Source organism: Mizuhopecten yessoensis, unplaced genomic scaffold (genome assembly GCF_002113885.1).
Source record: "Mizuhopecten yessoensis strain PY_sf001 unplaced genomic scaffold, ASM211388v2 scaffold923, whole genome shotgun sequence".
In the NCBI taxonomy this organism is placed as follows: Eukaryota; Metazoa; Mollusca; class Bivalvia; order Pectinida; family Pectinidae; genus Mizuhopecten; species Mizuhopecten yessoensis.
This window is the reverse complement of record NW_018403789.1, coordinates 443,072-464,455: the sequence shown is the minus strand read 5'-3', so window position 1 is coordinate 464,455 and position 21,384 is coordinate 443,072. Positions and strand designations below refer to the sequence as shown.

Sequence of the window (21,384 nt, the reverse complement as noted above, 5' to 3'; positions counted from 1 at the left end):
TAAAAGATTGATATTAGAAAAACATGAAGTAGAAGTTTAAAGCTAATATCACACTTAAACATGTACAATATTCATCGAGAATGGAATTTGTAAATTCCCCACAGGGACCCCAGTGTTACGCAAATTGGTTCAAGTAGTTGACGTGTGTTGATATATTCATGCGCTGAAATACTCAGCTAATGTTATCAGGCTATTGGCTGGTCCACGAGTGATTTGACCAAGTGTATATACGTAATATATAATTTCCTGTAAAAGAAAACTGGAAACCATTTGATAGTGTAGACTTTCCTGAAGAGGATGCTGCAGAATAATTGGTAAGATTAAATTACATACCTGTTTTTTTTTAAATCAAACTTAATTCTAAATTTTATTTTTTTCAAAAAGATTGAAATAGGATTGAATTTCTTTAATTTTAGAAATAGCATTTAATTGATATAAAAGTTTTCTCAGAACCGAATTTCAAATATGTACATGAATGTGTAATCCGTATGAATCATGAAGAATATTTAGCTCATATTTGTATGGGGTGTAGAATTATAATTGGCTTTCAATCATGAATGTAATTTCAATTTTTAACATTTATCTTTTTTGATTAGTCTACACAATATAATAATGTTTATTTCTTGAAGTACATTTAACATACTTGCCAACACTCCCTATTCTGACGGGAGAAAATTTAGCAAAATATTCCTGTTTTGCAAGATCTAATGACTTAATCTGAAAGAACAGCCCGAAAGATGTTACTTAAAAGTGTGTTTTTTCCCTAGGGTGTACATATCTTTTATATATATATATATTTGTTTTTAATTCTGATCATGTTTAATATCCCCCAATGGAAATTTCAAAAAGTTGGCAAGTATGATTTTGATTTTTGTCCTCAAACTATACAACACAGAAAGTCATCTGCTTGAACTGAGTCTGTTTGTTGATATTTTGTTTAGTGACCTATTTCCAATGTCTCTGTATCTATTTGTTGATGTTTTGTTTAGTAACCTATTTCCAATGTCTCTGTCTCTATTTTTCAGGTACTTCTATTAGGGACAATGGCGTTGAGCTATTTATCAGTATTACAAGTGATATTTTTTCTTGCAAAGAACACTGCTGGATATTCTTCATATTTGGAACCGTTTTTCTTTTTGTGTAATTACCATGGCAACACAAATGACCTTGTGGCCGAGAGAGGTGAAGTAGCTATAAGTGTTTCTGTGGGAGGCGACCCAGAATACTACACACCTGGGGAGTTCTATAATGGTAAGTCTCCTACCAACATACCAAATAACACCATTCAACTATTATTTTGTTTTAATAACGCATATTTGAATCAATTTTTGTCAGGATCCATGTACCACTACTACCAACAATGTAACTAAGTATATGACTGTGGCTTTGATAAATCATTTCTAAAAAGAAAACCATACCTTGTGGAAAATTTCTTTTTTTAAATTGATAAAAATGAAAGAAGAAAAAAATCAACAACAGTGTTCTGAATGTAGAACGGCAACAGCCACACAGACCCGGATTTTAACCCTTGAACTCTGATCTCTATACTGTCGCTTTAACTGACTGATCGGCCTGGCCGCAATAATACATAGGTCCAGATGTGCTATAGTTATATACCAGATATCATATTAAGGGGAGAATACTGTTATTAAGGGGAGAATGCTGTTATAAAGGGGAGAATACTGTTATTAAGGGGAGAATACTGTTATTAATGGGGAGAATACTGTTATTAAGGGGAGAATACTGTTATTAAGGGGAGAATACTGTTATTAAGGGGAGAATACTGTTATAAATGGGGAGAATACTGTTATTAAGGGAAGAATACTGTTATTAAGGGGAGAATACTGTTATTAAGGGGAGAATACTGTTATTAAGGGGAGAATACTGTTATAAATGGGGAGAATACTGTTATTAAGGGAAGAATACTGTTATTAAGGGGAGAATACTGTTATTAAGGGGAGAATACTGTTATTAATGGGGGAATACTGTTATAAATGGGGAGAATACTGTTATTAAGGGAAGAATACTGTTATTAAGGGGAGAATACTGTTATTAAGGGGAGAATACTGTTATTAAGGGGAGAATACTGTTATAAATGGGGAGAATACTGTTATAAAGGGGAGAATACTGTTATTAAGGGAAGAATACTGTTATTAAGGGGAGAATACTGTTATAAATGGGGAGAATACTGTTATTTTAAAAGAGGAGAATACTGTTATTAATGGAGAGAATATTGTTACTAAGGGGAGAATACTGGGATTAATGGGGAGAATACTGATATAAACGGGGAGAATACTGTTATTAAGAGAATACTGTTATTAATGGGGAGAATACTGTTATTAAGGGGAGAATACTGTTATTAAGGGGAGAACACTGTTATTAAAGGGAGAATACTGTTATTAATGGGGATAATACTGTTATTAAGGGGAGAATACTGTTATTAATGGGGAGAATACTGTTATTAAGGGGAGAATACTGTTATTAATGGGGAGAATACTGTTATTAAGGGGAGAATACTGTTATTAATGGGGAGAATACTGTTATTAAGGGGAGAATACTGTTATTAATGGGGAGAATACTGTTATTAAGGGGAGAATACTGTTATTAATGGGGAGAATACTGTTATTAAGGGGAGAATACTGTTATTAATGGGGAGAATACTGTTATTAAGGGGAGAATACTGTTATTAATGGGGAGAATACTGTTATTAAGGGGAGAATACTGTTATTAATGGGGAGAAATACTGTTATTAAGGGGAGAATACTGTTATTAATGGGGAGAATACTGTTATTAAGGGGAGACTACTGTTATTAATGGGGATAATACTGTTATTAAGGGGAGAATACTGTTATTAATGGGGAGAATACTGTTATTAATGGGGAGAATACTGTTATTAATGGGGAGAATACTGTTATTAAGGGGAGAATATTATATGTAAAACAAAACTACAGTGGAATTCTCTATCTCTAGTGTTTTGTCTGTAGTGGGACATTTACACATCAAAATAATTCGAAATATAAGTTGGTAAACATAAAATAAGCCTATACATGTACATAAGACGCTGTATGATCGCACTTCAACTCAAGATCTTTCCCGAATTCGTCCCAAGAATTTGTCAAAGTCAAATACGTTACGAGATTAAATAACATTTTGTGCGAGACCATTCCAGATACATGTATCAATTATTCTTAGAGTAAAGCACTGTTTTCTAATATTTAAATGACAATGTTGTTTGAGTATTTTTTTCTGTGTCCACGAGTTTTTCCTTCAGCGGCGAGATCAAACAACCCCTCCTCTGAATTCGGATCACAAAGCCCATTCATAAACTTGAACACACTGATCATATCTCCACATGGATCTCTGACATGGGTCCTCAATGAGTTTTGACCCACTTTCGACAGATGGTGATCTGTTCAGAATGGTCCGTTGTCTGCCCATCCGTCCATCATCGGTTCTTAAACAGTTCTTGTTGTCACTATTTCCATAAAGGACATCTTTGCCAATTTTATCTGTCTATTTTCTTAGTACTTAGTTGTACATGCATCGTTTTGAGAATTGTCGGACCTGACAGAACAAGATAGCTGTTCGGTATACATATTTGATTTTAACATTTAAACTTTGTTATCACATTTCTCAAGACACACTGGCAGGATTTTGTTTTTCAAAATTCCCAAATAGTTGGTCCTGATCAGTAATGCATGTTTAATTTGAGACTGGGAAAAAAGATGACTGAAATGTCTATTGTATCATGACAATTGGGGTTTGTTTTCATTATTTCTCGTAAAGTGCGGAAGAAATTTTGCTCAAAGTTCCTCTCAACTGTCTTCTTGGTCATCAATTATGCATGCTTTATTTTCAGCATGATTGGTTTTGAAAGACGGCCACCAGGCAGACATCTTGGTTTGGCCATTTAAGTTTATATTGCTATATTTACTGATCTTTAAGTAAGGTTCTCTCTGTTCCCTAGTTTCACATTTCTGAGCTGCAAGCTGCTTAATCAACAGAACAGTATGGCAGCCAGATATAACAAATCTATTTTGATTTTTCACTGACTATTGTTCTGGTTGATAGCTGGTCGAACACAGTAGTATGAAGATTTGATCAAGTGTTACCGAAGTAGTGTACACAATTTATTTGCCCTATAGTAATTCTGTGACTCTGTTTGTCTGTCCACACTTTCATTTTTGTAGATTATCTCAGAATCCAAATTGTTATGAAATTTGATATGGTGATACACTGATATGTAGACATTCAATGAGGGTTTCAAAAGTTTCTTAGGTCAAGGTCATTATTACCATGGGGGTTGTGTCAGGCACATGGACAGGGCCAATTGCTGACCTGTTAGTGTTCTAGTTGTTCATCATAAACTCTCGTTATGGAAGGTCAAAACCTGCCTTATTATAATTATGTAGGGAGGGTTGGTAAATATGGTTTTACCTACTAGTATGTCCTGTCCCCTGTTCCATTGTCCCATCCTGTCCCTCTGTCCCGTCCTGTCCTGTTGTCCCGTCCTGTCCCTCTGTCCCCTCCTGTCCCGTTGTCCCCTCCTGTCCTTTTCGCATCACAACACATTGTCATGACTCTACTGACTGCATTTTTTCACATATTTTGATTTAACAGAGTTTATACAAAGGTCAAGTATGAGAATACCTCAGATGAGTTCATATTTCAGGACCTCAAGGCCATCAACAAGGTCACTGTTGCTATTTATAGGTCAACTACAAGGGTATTCATGTTTTACAGAGGTTTTGTATTTTGTTTGAAATTCCCAAAAAATCCCGATCAAGCTATGATTAACATTCAGTTGTTATGAAAATTAATTAGCATTCCTTGAAATGTGTAAAAAATACAGATATGTCATGTTCCAATAAAACCGTAAAAACCAGTGTAATTTGCACATTTTTTTTTAGAAATTTAATACCTAAGGGGGGGGGGGGGCTGCGCAAAATACATTTAGGTATAAGCAATGTAAAGGGTTTTTTCATGAAAAGATTGACGATTCTGGCAGACCGCCATCTTGGACACGAGATAATCTCCCTTAGTACACGGAACTCAAAGACAAACGACGATCAACACATTTATTTATGTCAAACATCAATAAAAGATACAATTGATACATACTGTGTTGTTACCTGAGTTTATGTGAAAAGTATTATTAATAGGTTACTGTTGACAAAGAAAGTTTAGCCAAATTCCTATGCCAGAGAATCCCCGATCAACTTACGTTTCGACATCTCGGCGCGTTTTCCCCATACTACTAAAATGTAGTTGTTCAATTTGTAACATGTAAAGTAAAAATGATTCATTAAATCCTGTTATGTATTCAACCTAATAACCACTCCTAACTCATTCACCCCTGAAATTTCATAATGAACTTTTCCAACCTTTTCATTGGGAGAGTTCAAATGTGTCTTCAGGGGTGAATGAGTTAAATATACTTTACCTTATAGTTAGATAAGAAAATTGAGAAAACCTCCAATATTTAAGAAAATAACACTTATTAGGTAGACTACAGTAACTACTGTAAATTGTAGACTAGTTTCCCGATGATGTGTATAATTTGTTACTTTTATGAAATTACATTGATAAAAGATATACATATTTTTACATGCATGTTTTTTTTTCTTCATAATTAAGGAATTTTTTTCCACAGACTTTTTTTTTACTCATAGGAAAATTTCACTTGTTACAGTTCGAGCTATCTCTTTCACTTCTTGTTCAGTGGTTGAGTACAAATTGACAATTTTTTTTATATGAAATCTGAGGGATCATCAAGTTTGTTAAAATAAATGACCTTGAACTGCATTCAAGGTCACAGTGGTCAAATTTAGTAAAATTGAATTCCAAATTGAAAAAATATTCTTCAGTTTATTTGTAAAAATATCCCCTTATACCAAACTAAATAATTATTCTTGCACTAGTTTTTGTAAAAGATATTTTAAAAAAATCACTTTCAAATACAATGTATTGTTGACAGTTAAAATATCATTATATTAAGTAATCATGGAACACTTATGTAGCAAAAATAAGTCTCAAATTATTTAAAAGTTCAACAAAAATCTGAAAGAAATATTAATCATTTCTAAGTGAAAGAATTGGAGTCTAAAAATTGTGAAAAAAAAGAACTTACAGTGACGTTCACTGCTATACTGTAGGTCAAGGGTCGGATTTCTGGTAACTACCATTAAACTGCTTTGAGGAGACTCAAAACCATTTTTATTAATTACTGAAGATGTGCAGAATACAGTAATTAGGTCATTATGAATTAAGTCACAAGGTCAAAGTTCAAATAAATACTTAATTTATATTAAATATTGTGGTTGTAGCTTTTAAACTGTAAAGTGATAGCTTATCAATCTTGGAGTTTACTTGTATCACTCTCTGAAGGTGCACGGTGAACTGTCATAGTGTCCAAATACATAATGTAGTAGGTCAAATCAGTAAAAAATCACAAATAAAATCTTAACTCACCGTTGTTGACGTCATACCATTACTGTTGATAGACTGTAGCTTTTAAACTATAAATATGTATCTTGATGAAAATCAACAAAACACTTTTGTCCCTCATAGGTAACTTCTAGTGCTGAATCTGTCAAAATAAATATTTTCCAGGTCATGAGCTAAAAAAAACATGCATATTGGTGAATAAGGGGAGAAAATTGTGTTTATTTCATAATCACTAATGATAATGACTTTCCAGTGTCCATATCATCAAATCAGAACTTTGATGGCTTTCTCATGACGGGGTTGTACACAATGAGCAGCAGTGCTAGGACACGCCTGGAAAGCCTTGGTTACCATGGTGATGCTTTTTCTGCCCAAAACCTGATGTGTTCCATCGTCCATAGCCACATCTCGCCGCGCCCAGGCCATCAGCTCTCTTTCCTCTGGCTGGCCCCAGTGGCAGGGACAGGCTGTGTCAGCTTCCTGTAAGTATATGATCCCAGTCACGTTGCCTTCTCCAACCCCGAAGATTTTCTTCATATTGCTAACCCCTACAGTAGGGAGATACAGTGGTTATCTTCCTGTAACAGTACCATTCAAGTCACATTTGCCCTTAACCCCAAGATTTCCTTCCACTATTTAACCCCAACAGCAGGGAAAGACTGCATTAGCTTTCTGTATGTACCATCGTTAAGACATTTCCCTGCCCCGACCCCAAGATTACCGTCAGCAATCTATAACCCCAACAGCAGGGACAGGTTAACATGGCCGCTTCCTGTAAGACCATCTTGTCCAAACCATGCCCCTAATCCCATGAATTTCTTTCTCTATCCTTGACAGCAGTGACAGGTTGTGGCAGATTCTTTAAGCTAGTACAATCACGTTCACATCCTTCCCTGACCCCCAACCCTCCTTCCTTTCGCTAGTCACCATAAGAAGGATGGAATGTCTGCCAACTTCCTGCAAGTACCACTATCACCAAATACCATCCATGTCAACGTCCCAAACTTCTGGTGAATAAAATATTTTCAATGAAAACTAGTGAAGATAGCTAAACCACTGTGACTACTGAAGTTAACAAAAATAACTTTCAGGAACATAACTCTGATTCCATTGTAGAGCTACAGCAACACTTGGGCATCAGATGCTGTTCAAGGACACCACTGTGCTTCAGTTATGTGAATTTGGAGGTAAGTGAATAATATATTGAGACTTTGTTCAGAAATAACCTAGGTGTGTTAAATATAACCATAATAAAGAGTTGAAATTAATCAATTAAGATAGCGTTCTGTGAGCCCTAAATGCCTGTATGAAAGGGACTCTTTGATATGGGTTGGCTTGTAAGACTTTCATTGATTGGCTCTTGGCAAAGCTTTGACAAATTGGTTGTTGAGAGCCCTTCACAGATTGGTTGTTTGCAAGCCCTTTCCTGATTGGTTGCTGGCATGCTCTTCTCTGATTGGTTATTTTCAAGTCTTTTTCTGATTAAAATATTTGCAAACCTTTCACTGCATGGTTGTTGACAAGCCCTTCATTGATTGGTTGTTGGTAATTAATTCAGCTGTAAAATGATTTATTGAAAACCTTTTATTGATTGGTTACTGGTAAGTCTACCAGCAGCCAATCAGTGAATGCTTACCAACAACCAATCAGTGAAAGGCTTGCAAACAAGCCTTTCACTGATTGGCTGCTGGTAAGTCTTTCATAAATAGGGATGTTAGCAAGCTTAAGCCTTCCACTGATTGGTTGTTGGTAAGCCTTCCACTGATTGGTTGTTGGTAAGCCTTTCACTGATTGGTTGTTTGCAAGCCTTTTACCTATTGGTTATTGACTAATTATAAACATGATATACACATTCTATACCCGTTATGTTTCATCTTACTTATCATGTTTTGATGATAGCTTCAGCTGAACCTGAGAGACCTGACACGGTCGGCATCAATACCGACAGCTACCTACTGAGAGAGAGTTTTGACACGTCTTCTAACTTTGATCCAAATATTTGGTTAGTTACTGCTGTACTGTATCGTATAACACATTCTCTGTGATAACATCAGCTTCTGTAGAACAGATTCTGGAGTAAGATTACTGTATGTTCATTTGGTACAGTTGTTTATTCAACTATGTGTTTCTAGTCTTCAAATAGTTCCAGATTTTAAGCTAAATAAAGGTCTGAACTAAAATAGAAGTCACAAACAAGGATACAATAATTTTCTAGGTTTTAAAGAAAGAAGAATATTATGCATGCCTTTTTTTTACATTTTAAGTACTGTGAAACCACTAATTCTTGTTGGGTTTTTAATTTCATTGCTTTCGTTGGTAATCTTCATCCACAAATACATAGATCCACAAAGTTATTACAAGTTTGACATAAAGTAATTCTCTGTTTGAGGGGGTACTTGTAATCCACAAATTTCTGTACCCATGAAATGGTGTTTTTTCTATCAAGAAAACACAAAATTTGGGCCCCATGAAAATATCTGACTTCACAGTAGATAGGTAAACTTGACCTGCTTCAGGGCGTCCCACGATGGCACCTCTATCAACAGTGACTGCGGTCCTGTCCTTCACGGTGACTCGGCTCTCTTCTGTAACAGGGATGGATCTCGCAACCTAGTAAGTCATGGAGCCGTTTTTAGAAACTGATGTTCGTTGGAATATTGTTTACCTAAACTGAGATTGATTTGTTTATATTATTTATGTATGCAACCTAGAAATCATTGTAGGAGAATTCCCGTACATGATTGTTGATAGTTTAGTCTCTGTTACACTTTATTGTAAATATTACAGCTGTTTGGTGTGTTTACAATCCCGCAATATGGAAACTGCAAATGCTAGAACAGCTGACATTTGTACGCATCCTGGTACCTACAATGTGCATAAGAGCTTATAGGACAGTAGTTTGTACCTGAGGGGGAAATTGAAGGAAAGCATGTGTAGACATATCATGTTCTACAGCATACAGAAGGTTAAATTACAACATTCTTTGAAATAATTTGGATGAAAATTTCTGTACACCTGTAATTGATCATACTCTGAAATATTACAGATATAAAAAAAATATTTTTCAGATATCTGTACCATTGAACCTGACATCTGCTGCTATTCTTCAATTTACAATCTGTAAGTGTTCAGGTGTTTATGTACCAAAAATGGATAGAATTTTCAAGAAATATGTATTTAATATTACAGGTTTATCTAATTATTCGTAATCTGCACCGTTTGCATGGTCGAGTTACTCTTTCCCAAATCTTCGTCTTCCCAACCATTTATGAAATTCACATATCATGGAAGTTTTGGCTCACATCTGTTTGGTATGCAAGGTTTTTTAAGTTCTGTCAATTTCTCACCCTGCAGCTAAGCTGAATTACATTTATGGATTTGTCATTTAGTACTGCCTTCAAAGAAGAGTTCATCATTCTAGCTCCTACTTCCTGTATAGAGTGAAAATATGGATTTTAACTTAATGTAAAAGGTCAAAGGTCAATTCCATTTTTATTCTGTTGAAGTTTAATAGTGTATACATTACATACATAGCATCATGAGTATGAACACCTTGCCCCTATAAAAGGTCAAGCATGAGAATATTCCTTGTATGAGTTATAGTAATTCAGGGTTTCAAGGTCAAGGTCACTGTTGTTACTATATATGGAAATTTGTCAAACAATTACACTAATTTGTATGGGAGCAGGCCTGGGAGCATCATGTCTTACAATTTCTAGTTTATTTCCCCAAAATAGCTTAAGTTCTTTCAAATGCAAACTTAATGCAGGAATTTACAAAACATTTTCGCATACAGCTGCTGGAAGATGTGGGGGCATTGCGTTTGAAGAAGAAGACATCACAGTCTCGCTCGGTATGAACAACTGCAGGGACTGGGTTGTCATAGATACAATCAGGTAAAACCCCATCAGCAACCATACCCCATGTGCTTGTCTGTATGTATAGTAAACGTCACACAGAACAATCGTGAAACACTGAAGTATACTGATTAATTAGGCCCCACAATCGTGATACACTGAAGTATACTGATTAATTAGGCCCCCAATCATGATACACTGAAGTATACTGTGATTAATTAGGTCCCCCAATCGTGATACACTGAAGAATACTGTGATTAATTAGGCCTCCCAATCGTGATATGCTGAAGTATACTGTGATTAATTAGGCCCTCCAATCATGATACACTGAAGTATACTGTGATTAAATAGGCCCCCCCAATCGTGATACACTGAAGTATACTGATTAATTAGGCCCCCAATCATGATACACTGAAGTATACTGAGATTAATTAGGCCCCCTTATCGTGATACACTGAAGTATACTGTGATACACTGAAGTATACTATGATTAATTAGGCCCCCTAATCGTGATATATTGAAGTATACTGTGATTAATTAGGCCCAAAACCGAATATTATTTTTTCTGAAATTTGACCTGATGATGCCCTGTGAAATGTAGATGTAAGGGGTTTTAAAACTTTCTAATTTCAAGGTTAACCCCCAATCGTGATCCACTGAAGTATACTGTGATTAATTAGGACCCCCAATCGTGATACACTGAAGTATACTGTGATAAATTAGGCCCCCTAATCGGGATACACTGAAGAATACTGTGATTAATTAGGCCCCCCAATAGTGATACACTGAAGTATACTGTGATTATTTAGGCCCAAAACCGAATATTATTTTTTCTGAAATTTGACCTGATGATGCCCTGTGAAATGTAGATGTAAGGGGTTTTAAAACTTTCTAATTTCAAGGTTAACCCCCAATCGTGATCCACTGAAGTATACTGTGATTAATTAGGTCCCCCAATCGTGATACACTGAAGAATACTGTGATTAATTAGGCCCCCCAATAGTGATACACTGAAGTATACTGTGATTAAATAGGCCCCCCCAATCGTGATACACTGAAGTATACTGATTAATTAGGCCCCCAATCATGATACACTGAAGTATACTGTGATTAAATAGGCCCCCCCAATCGTGATACACTGAAGTATACTGATTAATTAGGCCCCCAATCATGATACACTGAAGTATACTGTGATTAATAAGGCCCCCCAATCGTGATACACTGACGTATACTGTGATTAATAAGGGTCCCTAATCGTGATACACTGAAGTATACTGTAATAAATTAGGCCCCCCAATCGTGATACACTAAGTATACTGATTAATTAGGCCCCACAATCGTGATACACTGAAGTACACTGATTAATTAGGCCCCCAATCATGATACACTGAAGTATACTGAGATTAATTAGGCCCCCTTATCGTGATACACTGAAGTATACTGTGATACACTGAAGTATACCCCGATTAATTAGGCCCCCCAATCGTGATGCACTGAAGTATACTGTGATTAATTAGGCCTCCCAATCGTGATATGCTGAAGTATACTGTGATTAATTAGGCCTCCCAATCGTGATATGCTGAAGTATACTGTGATTAATTAGGCCTCCCAATCGTGATATGCTGAAGTATACTGTGATTAATTAGGCCGCCTAATCGTGATACACTGAAGTATACTGTAATAAATTAGGCCCCCCAATCGTGATACACTGAAGTACACTGTGATTAATTAGGCCCCCCAATCATGATACACTGAAGTATACTGAGATTAATTAGGCCCCCTTATCGTGATACACTGAAGTATACTGTGATAAATTAGGCCCCCTAATCGGGATACACTGAAGAATACTGTGATTAATTAGGCCCCCCAATCGTGATGCACTGAAGTATACTGTGATTAATTAGGGCCCCTAATCGTGATATACTGAAGTATACTGTGATTAATTAGGCCGCCTAATCGTGATACACTGAAGTATACTGTGATTAATTAGGCCCAAAACCGAATATTATTTTTTCTGAAATTTGACATGATGATGCACTGTGAAATGTAGATGTAAGGGGTTTTAAAACTTTCTAATTTCAAGGTTAAGGTCACTTTTACTAAAAAAAAAAAAACATTGTGAGGGGGGGGGGGCTATTAATCAAACCAAATGTCTAGTTTTGAAATTTGACATGGTGATACACTGTGTCGATTGATATGTAGATGTCACTACTTCAGATAATTGATAATTGATAGCCTCACCTTTTATAGAATGTTGAGACAAAATGTGTTGTAATGATGAGATGGCCATTGGACCCAGCGCCATAAGCTAAAATTATTTATAACATTAAGTTCACCAAATAACAGCTCATTAACATTTTGCAGTGCCCCTGATGGACCGAAGCCCGAGACGCATCTTGTTCACATCCCAGTGAGAGGTCAGCAGGACGATGTGTGTATCCGCTGGACACAGGAGCCGCCAACCATTCCCAGACCAAGTCCGTCACCGCAGACCATTCCCAGACCAACTCCGTCACCTGATCACAGCCCATTGCTGCATATTCCACAGTCTGATGGACCCGCAGACAGCAATGATACCAAAACAGGTATATCTTAAACATTTCATACCGAGTATCTATAGGTATTCTGTAATTATACTCTCCAAAAATATTTTTAGACTAACTAACCATGGCTTTGTCAAACTTTGCAACAATGAATCATATGTAAAATGATATGCATATCAGGATTTTTTTAAGAAATATAAATTTATAGTTAAAATGTCATTCATACTGAGCTGTTACTTTACTTATCCAGCAATAAGCCCATGCCTGGTAATTAGCCCGCCCAAGTATATTGCAGTTCAATATGAAATGCCAACAAATGTTATTTCATTGTCCTGTAATAATTCCATTCTCCTTCATTTACTAAGAGAATGGGCCCTGTGGACTTATTGCAGGATAGATACAGAAAATATGATTCATTCAGATTAAAATAGCTGATTAATTACATGCAGACTTATCAAACATCATCAGCCATTTATGTACGAAAATCTGTCATACACTTATCTTAAAGTTGTGATATCATCCTGTAGTGGGAAAAACAAAGTTCAAAACCTACTCTATCGGAGGACATACTGTGACTTTACGAAGTCTCCGTGGCGATACACCGGAAACCACAGATGCGCCTGAGGCTGGAGCGGTGACGGAGGGTACAGAGGAGTATCCACCAGCTGGCGAGGAATTGCCCAAAGGTCCATTTAAGTCCTGTTGGGCTTTGGACAATGTCTTGGTGGTCAACACAGCTAATGCCCCCTTGGTCATCTCTGAAACCTTTGACCCTGTAGATCCGTCTAATTGGCTCTTCTTCCCTGGAGCCAATATTCAGGCAAGTTTTCTAGTCACTTATCGATCAATTAGTCACTTATTAATCAATTTGTCCTCCTGTGGTTATATTGTATAACATTTTTAAAAGAAAATAATGTGTCATCCTGACTTGACAATTTGGAGGTTTGAAGTCTGTCCTAGCCCTGCCACTTATTCTAAGTTTTACTCAAGAAGCCAATCAGTATTCCACTTATTTCCTTACAAATTGTCTCATTTCTCTTAAATTACGTTTTATAAAGCAGGATGAAATCTGTACTAAACTTCAGTGTACAATGAATGTTTTACTATTTGATAAAATGATGGCAATCCTGGGATATACCTTGTGTCTGTGTACATGTGTTGTCATATGGTTGTGCAAGATACTACAGTAGTTGTTATCAGGTTTCAGATATCAAATATTCATCTGGCACTGTATACATTAAAACCTCATTATACTGCCACTACTTGTGCAGGGAAACATTGTCCTTATAGAGGAATGTGAATATATCCTGGCTGTATATTGGCATTGTTTAGAGAGAAAAAAATATGGAACATACAGGTAAGTCGGCAGTAAGCTAGGTGGAAAATGAAATCAGTGGCGTTATATCAAGGTTTTGTAGACAGATGTATGAAAAAACATCGAAATTTAATTTATTGTTAATGACACTGGAAGATTGTACAAGGAACAATTCTAAGAATTAATACTAAAGGTGGACATCAGACTTTGTAGTTAATGTTGGAGATGTCTGTAATATTATTTACAGCGAAAGAGTTGGTAAGAAGATAACTCAACATACTTTTTATACGCCCGTCAAGACTGACGGGAGGATTATGGTATGGCGTCGTCCGTACGGCGTAAACTTTTGTTTGTCTGGCAATCTCCTCCTACATTTTTCGACTGATCTCTTTGAAACTTGGTATACATTATAATCATGATATGAAGTTGTGTCTTCCTTAAAAGAATTTTCAATTCAACATTTTTTTGCAAAAGTTATTGCCCCTGTTTATTTCAGTATTGTATTTTTGTCCGGCAATCTTCTCCTACATTTTTCAACGGATCTCTTTGAAACTTGGTATACCTTATAATCATGATATGAAGTTGTTTCTCCCTTAAAAGAATTTTGATTCGACCATTTTTTGCAAAAGTTATTGCCCTTTGTTCATTTCAGTATTTACTTTTTTGTCTGGTGTTTTCTCCTACAATTTTTTATAGCATGTCAGCTGACCACCCTTAGAATGATGCAGATTTTTTTTCAATATAAGAAAATATATAACACTATATGGCATTCGACGGGTGTATATTGTTGTAGTTCTCAGTACTCTTGTTGTAGTTAATGTTTGAGGTGTTTTATTTACAGCGTAAGTGTCGGTCAGAGGATAATTCGATGTACTTTTTGTACTTACTGTATGAGATGTCTGTATTATTATTTACAGTGTAAGTGTTGGTCAGAGGATAACTCGACGTACTTTTTGTACTTACTGTTTGAGATGTCTGTATTATTATTTACAGCGTAAGTGTCGGTCAGAGGACAACTCGATGTACTTTTTGTACTTACTGTTTGAGATATCTGTATTATTATTTACAGCGTAAGTGTCGGTCAGAGGATAAGTCGATGTACTTTTTGTACTTACTGTTTGAGATGTCTGTATTATTATTTACAGCGTAAGTGTTGGTCAGAGGATAACTCGACGTACTTTTTGTACTTACTGTTTGAGATGCCTGTATTATTATTTACAGTGTAAGTGTTGGTCAGAGGATAACTCGATGTACTTTTTGTACTTACTGTTTGAGATGCCTGTATTATTATTTACAGTGTAAGTGTTGGTCAGAGGATAACTCGATGTACTTTTTGTACTTACTGTTTGAGATGCCTGTATTATTATTTACAGTGTAAGTGTTGGTCAGAGGATAACTCGATGTACTTTTTGTACTTACTGTTTGAGATGCCTGTATTATTATTTACAGTGTAAGTGTTGGTCAGAGGATAACTCGACGTACTTTTTGTACTTACTGTTTGAGATGCCTGTATTATTATTTACAGTGTAAGTGTTGGTCAGAGGATAACTCGATGTACTTTTTGTACTTACTGTTTGAGATGCCTGTATTATTATTTACAGTGTAAGTGTTGGTCAGAGGATAACTCGATGTACTTTTTGTACTTACTGTTTGAGATATCTGTATTATTATTTACAGCGTAAGTGTCGGTCAGAGGATAAGTCGACGTACTTTTTGTACTTACTGTTTGAGATGTCTGTATTATTATTTACAGCGTAAGTGTCGGTCGGAAGATAACTCAACGTACTTTTTGTACTTACTGTTTGAGATGCCTGTATTATTATTTACAGCGTAAGTGTCGGTCAGAGGACAACTCGATGTACTTCAGTATGGTGAACCAGACAGTGAACTATGTTGTGACCAGAGATATGGACCTCAGCATTGAGGACCTCTCCGATGTCATGCTGGAGGAAGTTTTTGAGCTGAAACAACAACCAGGGTAAGAATAACAGGTTTTTTTCTCCCTTTCTCACGTTGTCCGCTTCAATAATGGTACCCCGAGGGATGTTTTTGATATATCTGAAAAAAAAAATGTATTATGCCAGATTTTTTAAGGGAGGGGTTGGGGGCTGAATTTCCCCAAGAAGCTATCTGTTATGTTTTGTAACTAAACTTTTACCAAAATTGTGCTGTTCATAATTATTTTGAAAAGTTTTAGCTGTCATGGAGCATTTTCTGATAATGGAGTTCAATACAATCTATCAGAATGATGTCCTGATTTATTTATGGAGATTTCAATTTGGGGTTTGGATAAAAGACCTTCATGTCTGCAGTGTGAAGAAATGAGAGATTATTTTGTTTGAGGAAATGCATGTATGTGTCTAAATATAGGCCCTTGACACGTAATTTACGTGCATTAAAAAAAGAATGTTTTAAAACATGTACATTAACTGTACATGTTTTCCCTGAATTGAACAGGTGGGACATACAAGGGGGTCTGCCTGATGTAAACTGTGGTATAATTCATGAAGGGAACTCTTTAGTGTTCAGCAGTAATGGAGATAGAAAAGCATGTACACCCTACATGGATACAAGAGGAGTTGGAAACCTACGATTTTACTTCTCTATGGGTAACGTATATTATATATATAATGTTATTGTAAACTCAACTTAGTTTGATTGCAGTGTGATAACACCATAACATAAATTTTCTTTATCACATAATGTACTGTGTTATCCAGTGAATACACCCATGTCATATTTTTTGCGTATTAACCCATGTAATATGACCTATCAGCCCTGTGATTGGTTGTAAGTGTCAATTGTTTCAATTGTGACGTCACGCCAAGGACAAGTACATGACATCACAGACTTACGCACTGAAGTATTGTATGTATTATTTATGGTAATACAGATAGCCTGGCACATGCTGCCATGGAAGTAATCTGAATTATATTGAAACTTTTCCATGCATTGATTTAATAGGAAGTGGAAGTTGTCACATGACAGACTCAGATGACGTCCATGTGCTGTTGTACGCCGAGAACATTGCAGGTCACACGATGACGCTGCAGAAGCTCCTCCCTAGCAACCACCGGGTAAGTTGATCACAATCTTTATACATAGGATAGAAATATTCACATGAATTGAAAAGAAAATTAATCTGTGTGTTATATAATAATTAGCACCAGTCGTGATTATAGGCAAGTTTGTTAGGTGATTGGACACCTGTGATTTTTTTTTCACAGGAACAAAAAAATTGCATTTGGCGATGATTTAAACGAAAATTTGAAAACGCTAGTCCGACTGATGCTTGAACAACAGCCGAGTAATGACTATTATATATTCTACCATGTTTGCCATGTAGCGACATGACTTTTCATTTGTTAATAACCATATAAATTATTGGACGATAGACCATGCACGTGCATATATCATTTTCCAATAGACCAATGGTCTTCTAAAAAACTGAGCCTGCGAATGTTAACAAGCAAACTGCGAGTCTGGTTTCTGGTACCATATTGAATTTTGTATGTATTTGAAGATTTGCTAGCAGACAAACTAAAAAGTTTCTATTTAACCTCTAGATCTATCTAAAACCTGTCAAGCTCACAGTCAGAATGTTCCACCAAACTTACTGCAAAGGTGTTTTGAAATGTATTTGTAGATCTGTCAAATGACAATTTCTTGTGATGATGAGCGATATCAATAGATGTAAAGATCAATTCTGATTCTATTGAGATTATGAAAGAAAGATTCTAAAAGATTTTCTTGATAATTAATTAATAAAAAATAATTACTATTAAATGGAAGCCCTGATCTAATGAGGAAGGAAACAAAAACTCATACTTCACTTTTTAATTCTGTTTATTGAAGAAATAAAAAAAATATCAAAAATATGTATATCTAATTAATACTTTGAAAACATGCTTCACACTTGTATGTATATACCTCAAAATGGTCCAAACATAAGCCAAACTTTGAATGAAAGAATGTCTTTCGGCCTCCCTCTGTTATATTTGTAGAAGAACAGGGCCAACTATTTAACAATCCTTTGCTTATCTGCCATATCTTCAGATGTATTTCCAAAAGTTCAGATTTCTATAATTCAAAAAATGCTCGTTTGCAAAGATCCTGGTCACTGAGCACCTATGTAAAATAAGATGTTTCCTCTTATGAGAACAATTACCCAGGTACAACATATTATGGGGGTAAAGCAGTTGTATGGTATAAACCAACAGGCGAGATAGTAGCATGAAAAGCTGCTAAAATTAAAATGCCACTAAAATAGTTCACATACAGTATATGTAACAGCTAACCTGGTCAAGTATTTTTTTTATTTTTTTTTCCTAATCTGTCTTTTTCCTGATATATTTTGATTTGTCACTTTTCTTCATGTGTGAATTCACATATGTGTTTGTACACTTGGACTGCTCCGCCCCATAGCCCCACCCACAGATCACCATCAGCAAGCATGGCCAGTGTTCGTGGTGGAGCCTGATGCTCCGTAACCAAAACTTTAAGTGGGTTACATGCTGGATCTAACAGCTGATCTGTCCTGGAGTAAAACTCTGAGACCAGCAAAAGGTTATGCTGATTGAACACAACACCAGAAATCCAAAATTGTTCTGTTTGTTGAGGCATCTGTTCCGCAGCAGCCACCGTCACTCCCGGGGAAATGTACCTCACTCGCAGGTTTAGTTTGTTATCCAGCAACACTAAATGGCTTCTAGTTGGATTTCTGGTTGTAGCGTTAATTACAACCACTGCACCACTGTTGTCGATGGATAATCCGTCAGAAACAAAGAATAAATCTTCGTCATGGAAATCTTTGTGAACTCGAGCTAGTTCCCTGCCATTACTGTTGTACTTCACCAGAACGGTTGTGGAGTTTGGTTCGACAGACCAGGAAGTTTTGTTTGTCAATGTCACCAAGATGTCCCCGTTGTGTGTCACACACATGAAGCACGGCCTCAAAGGACCCGTACAAATCAGTGTCGACATGATCGGGTCACGGCCATCTTGTGTTACATGTATTTGTTTGATGACATTCTCTGTTGTGAAGGTAACAAAAAGTCGATTTGTCCCAGGTATCACTGCGAAATCAAGAACTGGTGAATTACACTGTATTTCATTCTCAACGTCACCACTTGTACCAACAAGTTTAACTATGTTGTCATCGTGACATTTCACCCAGCACTTTCCTTCTACTGTTGGTTTCATATCGCGTGCCGTATGAGAAAGTTTAAAGGAACGTTTAGGGGTTAGTTTTATGTAACATTTGAAGCTTTGAGATCTTTTAGATTGCAGTTGTGTGGCTGCGTCAGTAGAACCAGCTACGTGTGTCTTGACCAAAGTGTCTTCCTCTGGTCCATCCCCAAACAGATCAAGTGTATTGACACTGGAGTCTGGAGAGGAATTGTGACTGTGCTGTCCTAACACAGGTGTAGCTGTTGTCCTATCTAGCTGGAATGTGGTTTGCAGATTCAAGTCCTGTATTTTTAGCTCCCCAAACAACCCTTCCATGTTTATTCCATCTCCTGGAGACACAAATAAAAGCCTGTACACTTCTGGGAAATTCAGTCGTTCAACGTCTGGCACTTTTATTCTCTGTCCATGTTCAACAATTTCTAAAGGATTCTGCAGGGTCTGTAATCTTCCTACTTTATCCTTAAAGTCTTGGATTTTTTGGATTTGTGCAGATGCAGTTGCCTTGACCTTATCTAATTCCTTAGACATCCATTCGTGGTGCTGGTCCAGTTTTTTCTCAGCTGTTTCCGTGACCTCGTCAAGCAGTTGTTTGATTTCATCACGTCTTGCCTGAATTTCTTTCTTTGTTTGGAGGGCTTGCTGGCAACCTTCAATTTGACATAACGCCACAAGATCCTGAAGACTTTTTTCCAGTTTGATAAATCCTGGACTTTCCTTGGATGCCAGTAAATCATCAATAATCGACTTAGCTACAGTGTCAAATGACTTGAGCAAATGTCCATAATGAGTTTCTTCTATACATAGTTCACACACTGGAGAGTTACAACCTACACATACCATGATCTTCTGCTTTCCTTCGTGGATCTGACAGGCCATTTTGTGTCCTTTTAAATATTCCTACCAGGTACTTTGTAATGATAATGGTAACGTTCTGTCACCCTTCACATAGCAGCCATTTTAAGTTGTGTGTTACATTGGTGATAAAACAAGAACACTGGAAAAACCCACAGGTGTTAAAGTTTGTTGATGGCTAGTTAGCTTACTGTGTTAGCTTTTACAGCCGTTACTACACTATCATTTCACTTATAAGGGACAGGTAACATTCTTTTTAGAATATACAGATAAAAAAAGCAATCAATATACACTGACATTGAATTCCAAGATGTGTCAAACTTTGTTTTAGCAGGGTTAAAACTTATAATGATCATGTCAGTCAAAGTTGCCTTGATATTGCAACCCAGTACAAGCGATGGCATGATCTATAGTTCTATAAATAAACATGCTGACTTAGTATACGTAAGCTGTGATTCATATTTAGACCCATGCACAGCAGTGTGTACAGTGCAAATGTGAATTATACATGCATTAAAAACATATTTCTGTTCTTAACATTTTTTTATTAAAACCGTCATTTTCTTGTTTATAATATATGGCAATATCTTAGACCATATGACTACAGGGGGAATTGTGTGCTGAACAAGAACGGCAGTATCTATTGATATTGGGGGTGGGGTGGGGGTGGGTGGGTAATTGTGTGCTAAACAAGAACTGCAGTATCTATTGCAAACAGAAGGTGAAGGAGAGATCTGTTCGAACTACAGATAGATTAGCTTTCACCTGTGCGAATAATAAATATACAGGTAATAACTTATAATTCAAGTTAAAAAATCTGTTCCTATTTAATTTTTCACCTTTGAAAAAAAAAAAAATCCAGTGTCGAAATATATTCTTAACTTAATAAATACCACAAATGATCATCAACTGCGTGCCATACTAATTAAACATAGTTCAGATTCATAATTTGGGCCGATAATAAGCTGTTACTGCATACGATTACAGCGAGTAAAAAAGGATTATTACCTATCATGATACTCTCTTAATAAATAAAAAGATAAAAGGTACGTCAGTGGATATTCTATTAACCATACACACTACACATTGAGGCAAGGTAAAACCTGGGAACTATTGATTTGAAAGTACACTCATCCTCGTTCCATGTAAACTATGTGGTGTTGGTTATAATATCTTACAG

General features: G+C 36.3%; 1 protein-coding gene across 1 annotated transcript in view; it reads left to right on the top strand.

The window, feature by feature from the left end:
* The first annotated feature begins 254 nt into the window (after nucleotides 1-254).
* The window catches only part of LOC110455393 (reelin-like), an 86,801-nt gene continuing 65,671 nt past the window's right edge, over nucleotides 255-21,384 (top strand). The window contains exons 1-13 of the mRNA XM_021505507.1: nucleotides 255-314; nucleotides 1,026-1,251; nucleotides 6,701-6,929; nucleotides 7,564-7,634; nucleotides 8,347-8,449; nucleotides 8,964-9,060; nucleotides 9,516-9,567; nucleotides 10,244-10,343; nucleotides 12,669-12,889; nucleotides 13,375-13,667; nucleotides 15,992-16,140; nucleotides 16,620-16,771; nucleotides 17,127-17,239. Of these exons, the coding sequence (XP_021361182.1) occupies nucleotides 1,044-1,251; nucleotides 6,701-6,929; nucleotides 7,564-7,634; nucleotides 8,347-8,449; nucleotides 8,964-9,060; nucleotides 9,516-9,567; nucleotides 10,244-10,343; nucleotides 12,669-12,889; nucleotides 13,375-13,667; nucleotides 15,992-16,140; nucleotides 16,620-16,771; nucleotides 17,127-17,239 (1,788 nt within the window). The 5' untranslated portion in view covers nucleotides 255-314; nucleotides 1,026-1,043. The remainder of the gene's footprint in view (nucleotides 315-1,025; nucleotides 1,252-6,700; nucleotides 6,930-7,563; nucleotides 7,635-8,346; nucleotides 8,450-8,963; nucleotides 9,061-9,515; nucleotides 9,568-10,243; nucleotides 10,344-12,668; nucleotides 12,890-13,374; nucleotides 13,668-15,991; nucleotides 16,141-16,619; nucleotides 16,772-17,126; nucleotides 17,240-21,384) is intronic.